At 53.5% G+C, this 6,288-nt stretch overlaps 2 protein-coding genes across 2 annotated transcripts; one reads left to right on the top strand and one right to left on the bottom strand.

Annotated features, from left to right (window-relative positions):
• The first annotated feature begins 6 nt into the window (after positions 1-6).
• Positions 7-3,629, top strand: HSPA5 (heat shock protein family A (Hsp70) member 5). The gene is made up of 7 exons (XM_010165215.2): positions 7-176; positions 503-640; positions 894-1,006; positions 1,091-1,481; positions 1,792-2,029; positions 2,192-2,359; positions 2,746-3,629. Exons 2-7 carry the CDS (start codon positions 590-592, stop codon positions 3,303-3,305), a joined length of 1,521 nt encoding a protein of 506 aa, XP_010163517.2. The 5' UTR covers positions 7-176; positions 503-589; the 3' UTR covers positions 3,306-3,629.
• A 729-nt stretch (positions 3,630-4,358) lies between these two features.
• LOC104518971 (rab9 effector protein with kelch motifs) lies at positions 4,359-6,210 on the bottom strand (the record flags this gene model as incomplete). Its single annotated transcript, XM_010165214.1, has 4 exons — positions 4,359-4,618; positions 4,864-5,013; positions 5,198-5,347; positions 5,911-6,210. Coding segments are annotated over 4 exons (860 nt in total), but the record flags the coding sequence as incomplete, so codon positions are not given.
• Between the last annotated feature and the right edge of the window lie 78 nt (positions 6,211-6,288).

The raw sequence follows: 6,288 nt of genomic DNA, 5'->3' as shown, positions 1-6,288 counted from the left end.
GCATCACGCCGTCCTACGTGGCGTTCACGCCCGAGGGGGAGCGCTTGATCGGGGACGCTGCCAAGAACCAGCTGACATCCAACCCCGAGAACACCGTGTTTGATGCCAAGCGGCTCATCGGCCGCACCTGGAACGACCCTTCTGTGCAGCAGGACATCAAGTACCTGCCCTTCAAGGTGCGTCCCCAACGCGGCGGGACGGATGGCAGGAGGGGGCCGATGTGTTGGGGCTGGGGAGGGGGCTGCAGATGCTGCCTGCCTTCCTTTTGTCTGAGAGGCGAGGCTGCTGAATCATGGCACCCTTTGGGGGCACCCTGCTGTTCCCCAGCCCTCCCGAGAGGGTCAGGGTGCTATGGTGTGTACAGACAACGGTTCTTGTGTTATCCAGCATTCAGATGTCTGTTATAGTGGCTTTGCTTAATCTTCAGAGAAAGAAACACTGGGATAAGTGGGGATAATTCTGTGAACTGTTGGAATAACCCAATATAAATTGTTCTTTGCAGGTAATTGAAAAGAAAGCCAAGCCCCATATTCAAGTTGATGTTGGAGGTGGACAGACAAAAACATTTGCTCCTGAAGAAATTTCTGCAATGGTCCTGACAAAGATGAAGGAAACTGCAGAGGCTTATTTGGGGAAGAAGGTAAGTTCATGACATGAGTGCTACTCGTAAGAACTTAAAGCAGCAGCTTTACAAAACTAAATGGGGCTGAATTTCAGACTAACCTTGCAGCCCTGAACTGTTCAGTGCTGCTGGCCCCTTGGGCAGCTCAGCTGGTGGTGGGTTTTTACCCCTTGAGAGAACAACAGGAAACTGGTTACCAGCATTGCTGTGGTTGTTTACAAGCCTGTGCTCTCAGTGCTGTAACAGAGCTGTGCTTCCTGCCCCTGTTCAGGTGACCCACGCCGTCGTTACCGTGCCAGCCTACTTCAACGACGCTCAGCGCCAGGCCACCAAGGACGCTGGTACTATTGCTGGGTTGAACGTGATGAGAATCATCAACGAGCCGTGAGTAGCCTGACCCCTCCTGCCTGCCAGGGGGTGGGTGGGGGTGCTGGTCCCAGTGTTCTGACCAGGCTGTTCCCCGTGCAGAACGGCTGCTGCCATCGCTTACGGGCTGGACAAGAGAGAGGGCGAGAAGAACATCCTTGTGTTTGACTTGGGTGGTGGAACGTTTGATGTCTCCCTCCTCACCATTGACAATGGAGTCTTTGAAGTTGTGGCTACTAATGGTGACACTCACCTGGGTGGAGAAGACTTTGACCAACGTGTTATGGAACACTTCATCAAACTCTACAAGAAGAAAACTGGAAAAGATGTCAGGAAGGATAACAGAGCTGTGCAGAAGTTAAGACGCGAAGTGGAGAAAGCAAAGCGAGCCTTGTCATCTCAGCACCAGGCTAGAATCGAAATAGAATCCTTCTTTGAAGGAGAGGACTTCTCAGAAACACTTACTCGAGCCAAGTTTGAGGAGCTGAACATGGTAAGTTTAGAAAGGCAGAGTTAGGTTGCCTCAGCTCTAGGCTGGGGACTGGTCAGGGTGCAGCATGTAATGCTGTGACACTGCACTCTGGAGTATAAATAACCCCCTGCCCGCACTGAAAGGGGCAGCTGCTCCTTGCCAGGGTGGCTGGGCCATGTGTGTTAACGACAGCTGAGGTCTCGCTGGGGCTGGTCAATAAACCAGCTGATGTTCCTCCTGCAGGGCTTGTCCTTTGTCCCCTAACGCTGCATGACTTGGAGGCTGGGCACGTGGGGATACAGTGTTACAGTCCTGGCTTTTATCCTCCTAGGACCTGTTCCGTTCCACCATGAAGCCTGTTCAGAAAGTCCTGGAAGATTCTGACCTGAAGAAGTCTGATATCGATGAGATTGTTCTTGTTGGTGGTTCTACTCGCATCCCCAAAATACAGCAGCTAGTCAAAGAGTTCTTCAATGGGAAGGAGCCTTCTCGTGGCATTAACCCAGACGAGGCTGTGGCCTACGGCGCGGCTGTCCAGGCTGGCGTCCTCTCTGGGGACCAGGATACAGGTACTGACCCCTTCCCTGCCACTTGACATGAGTTATTGGCAAATGTAGTGGCAGTTCTTCTCCAGCTGCTGAGTTCTGAGGCCTCAGGATCCCGTTGGCAGTGATGAGATGTCGTCTCTTTCAGGTTGAAGTCATGTCAGTCTTGCCCTTGATGTGTTACAGGTGATTTGGTGTTGCTGGATGTCTGTCCCCTGACACTTGGCATTGAGACTGTCGGAGGTGTCATGACAAAGCTGATCCCAAGAAACACCGTTGTTCCCACCAAGAAGTCTCAGATCTTCTCCACAGCTTCTGACAATCAGCCAACTGTGACAATCAAGGTCTATGAAGGTAAGTGGTGCCCGGGGCAGCTGGAACCTCTAGACTTTCATATTTGCTACTGTCCAGCCACAAACACAAAGGCTGGAGGAGATTCTAGATGCTTATGGATAGAGCATCTAGAGAAGATGGAGAAGAGCTTGGTAACAGTGCCAGCTCTCTGCAGCTGCTCTGATCAGGCTGCTTGACCTGCATCAGAAGCTGTTACTAATGTTTTTTCCCCAAATGTTTCTTTTCTGTGGCTCTGCTCTTACGAGGTGATACTGTAGGAGGTGTCCAGACAGATACCTGTCAGGTTGAAATGAAGACCTTACCTCTGAAAATGAAGCTTGCAGCTTCACAAAGTACCAACCACAGCTAGGAAAGGAAAAATAAAGTTATCTAATTGTGTCTTCCAGGCGAGCGTCCCCTCACCAAGGACAACCATCTCCTGGGAACGTTTGACCTCACTGGCATCCCTCCCGCCCCTCGGGGCGTCCCCCAGATTGAGGTTACCTTTGAAATAGATGTGAACGGAATCCTCCGGGTCACGGCGGAAGACAAGGGCACGGGGAACAAAAACAAGATCACAATTACAAACGACCAGAATCGGCTGACGCCGGAGGAGATCGAGAGGATGGTTAACGACGCCGAGAAGTTTGCTGAGGAAGACAAGAAGCTCAAGGAACGCATTGATGCCCGCAACGAGCTGGAGAGCTACGCCTACTCCCTGAAGAACCAGATCGGGGACAAAGAGAAGCTGGGGGGTAAGCTGTCCTCTGAGGACAAAGAAACGATAGAGAAAGCGGTGGAGGAGAAGATCGAGTGGCTGGAGAGCCACCAGGACGCAGACATCGAAGACTTCAAAGCGAAAAAGAAGGAGCTGGAGGAAGTGGTTCAGCCCATTGTCAGCAAGCTGTACGGCAGCGCGGGCCCGCCCCCGGGCGAGGAGGAGGCGGCTGACAAGGACGAGTTGTAGATGCTGGCGGCGCAGGATGCTGTGTGTGTGTGTGTATATATTGGACTCAGGAACACTTGTTTAAAATATTGAACTCTTAATTTGGAATGTAACTTTGAATCTTCACTCGTGAGTGGAGCTGGAACCGCTGGCCCAACGTGGCTCTATACTGCTTTTGGTTAGCAGTTGCTCGATGTCGGGGAGGGGAGGGAGCGGGGGGGAGTGTCAGTGCACAGGGGGTAGAAGTGGTGGCAGTGGAAACGTTCTATTTAACACCTGGGTCATGGCAGTTAGTGTAGAATTTTCTACCTGAAGTGACCACAATAAATTTGTTATTTACACTGGGCTCTGCTCTCCCTCGTGCTTTGTTACCTCGCCACAGCAGCTTGTTCCTGCCTCGAGGAGGGGACTGGGCTCAGCGAGGGGTGTTGTGCACCCTCGAGGTCAGCGTCTGGGGGAGCTCCAGCAGCTTGCACCCCAGTTCTGCCTCTGGGCTGCTGGGGCTGGCCAGCCTTGCTGAGCTGAGGGAACCTGAGGTTCTACCTCTCTCTGGTCTGTGGGTAAAAGACTCCAGTTGGAGTTAGAATGATTTTAATACTGCACAAAATTAGCCTAGGAGCTTTAACATTACTTTCACATCAGACAATGGGCCACTTTTCAGAAGACTAATCTAATTACACTTGCTTTAAACATTTTTTAAAAAGCCTTTTTATTTAACCATGATCCTTGGCCAATCCCTGGGATTACACAGGAAACTGAACCGAGTACAGAAGGAGCTTTGGTAGCACCTCCTCCAACCCACTCGCCACTCTGCATTTCTCCTGCTCTCGGGGATTATTTTTTCTGGTTTCCATTCACTCGCTTTTCAAAACAGTGAGACCTAAAACCCAAATCATCCTCCCAAAACACCCAAATCATCCTCTCAAAACTCCCCTTTGCTGCCAGCTCCCACTGTGGCTTTGCAGACAGGAGTGGTTCTGGAGTGAACAGCAACCAGGGTTGGAAAGAATTCACTTAATCTGAGAGCTCCTAAAACCACCCCGGAGAGCCGTGCAGGGCCGGGCTGCAGCCGTGCTACTGGATCAGGCTGACAACACAGTCCCTGTACATCTCCCCCTGCGTGTCCATCCCACCACATACCAACAGCAGATGCACGACTGTGTCTTCAGCACCCCCCTCCTCCTCCTCTGGGCTCTGCTGGACCAGGGCAGCTCTGTCCCCAGCTCCCGTGTCTCTGCTCTTTCCAGCGCGCCAGGGAATGACGCACATGGCGTGGTCCAGTCTCCCAGCGGGCAGAGGGGAATCGAAGGGCAGGAGCGTCCACTGCTGCCTCTCTGCAGTGCAAAGACACACGTTCCTGCCTTTAGCTGCAGCTCCCCAGTGCTGGGACAGTCACATCGTTAATTAAACTCGTTTGCAACGTTACAGAGCGTTCAGTCTTGTACTGGTGTAACTCCAGTACGCCACCACTGAGGGAAGCACTGGCTACCAGGGGGATGAAGCCCAGGAACCCAGGGGGGGTAACAGGTTTTCCACAGACCAGCATTTACCAGCAGCCAGCAGAGAGAAGCCTCCCTACCTGTGTGATACCTGTACGCAGTATCCAGGGCCCCCCCTGGACCTATCCCACCAAAAATGTACAGGTGCTCTTTGAACACAGCTGCTGCGTGGGATGCCCGTCCTCCCGGGATGTCACCAGTGGCTGCCACCTTCACCCATCTCATGTCATCTGTTGGGAGAAAAACAACACAGCTGTGGTTATGTATGAGAAAAAACCCACACTTTTTGTGATTTTAATCAAACAGGGCAATATTTTAAGGACTTAAGACTGATCCTTTAGAAAAAAGGTCCCCCCAAAATCAAAACACATCACATGACAGCTGTTGCTCTGCGGTTCCTACACCCACACTTACTCGTATCGATGTAGAACAGATCATCGTAAAAAATATCCCCAGCTAAACCTCCATGGATGAAGAGTTTGGTCCCAGCCGCTACCACAGCGTGTCCGTGCCGAGGAGAGGGGGGATCACCGTGAGTATCTGGCTGGGACCAGGTCAAGGTGGCTAAAAAATGGGAATAACGTGAATCAGGAAGAAAACGCGAAGCTCTACAAAGCAGCGAGCCCAGAGCCCAGCTGGGGCTTCCCAAGGAAGCGCCTCCAGCGGGGCCAGAGGAGTTGATGCCACACCACAAAGCGCAGGCAGGGCCTCCTGTGGAGCTCTGTGTGCTGTCTGGGTCACCCAGCAGCAGGGCAGATCAACTCACCCTGGAAAGCAAACCCTTTGTGGTGCACAGAGCCCATGAGAACCAACGGGACAGCTCTGGCAGGACCCGAGCAGCTCAGGGTGACGCCACCATGGAAAGGAACGAGCTGCTGGGCAAACGTGACAAACCATTCCCATCCCCCACGGCGTTTCTCATCCCAGAGCTGCCGTTTGGGCCCAGATTCCCAGGGATCACACAAAGGGAAGTGCCCGTCAGCAGCAAGGACCATCCACCCGTCCGCTGAGACTCGCAGCCAAAGCACAGACCCACCCAGCATTTCCCATCTTGGGTTGAATCTGAAAGGTGGCGCTGCCATCCCGGAGAGGCCCTTGGGAGAACAGCCCTTCACCTCCCGAGGTACCTGTGTCAAACACGTGGAGCTGCTGGTCCTGAACCGGCTCTGCTCCCTTATCCCCCCCTCCAAACACGTACAGACGGTCTCCCAGGGCTGCTGAGGAGCTGTGGAACGTCCGAGGCTGGGGCTGAACACCGCTCACTGCAGGACTCTCCCAGGTTCCTATTTCTAACGGAGATAATTGATTATCAACGTAATTAGCGAGGTGACAGAACACGCTCCGCTCCCCGGCCAAGGAGCCTGACGCGGCTTTGCCGGTCCCACACCTCCCGCAGCCCCGAACCGCGGGGCCGGCTCCAGGCCCCGCTCCCCGGGGCACAGAGACCCAATTTCGCGGGGAGCCCTCGGGGCCCGGTCCGCCGGGTCCTCGGGCACTCACCCAGA

This window comes from Antrostomus carolinensis, unplaced genomic scaffold (assembly GCF_000700745.2).
Source record: "Antrostomus carolinensis isolate BGI_N321 unplaced genomic scaffold, ASM70074v2 scaffold47553, whole genome shotgun sequence".
Classification (NCBI taxonomy): domain Eukaryota; kingdom Metazoa; phylum Chordata; class Aves; order Caprimulgiformes; family Caprimulgidae; genus Antrostomus; species Antrostomus carolinensis.
The sequence above is the reverse complement of the archived record's forward strand: the minus strand, read 5'-3'. Positions and strand labels throughout refer to the sequence as shown.

Coding starts and splice junctions, on each gene's coding strand:
- HSPA5 (XM_010165215.2), top strand. CDS start 590: ATGGTCCTGACAAAGATGAAGGAAACTGCAGAGGCTTATTTGGGGAAG. Junction 1,482..1,791: donor AGTTTGAGGAGCTGAACATG/GTAAGTTTAGAA, acceptor TTATCCTCCTAG/GACCTGTTCCGTTCCACCAT. Junction 2,360..2,745: donor GACAATCAAGGTCTATGAAG/GTAAGTGGTGCC, acceptor TGTGTCTTCCAG/GCGAGCGTCCCCTCACCAAG.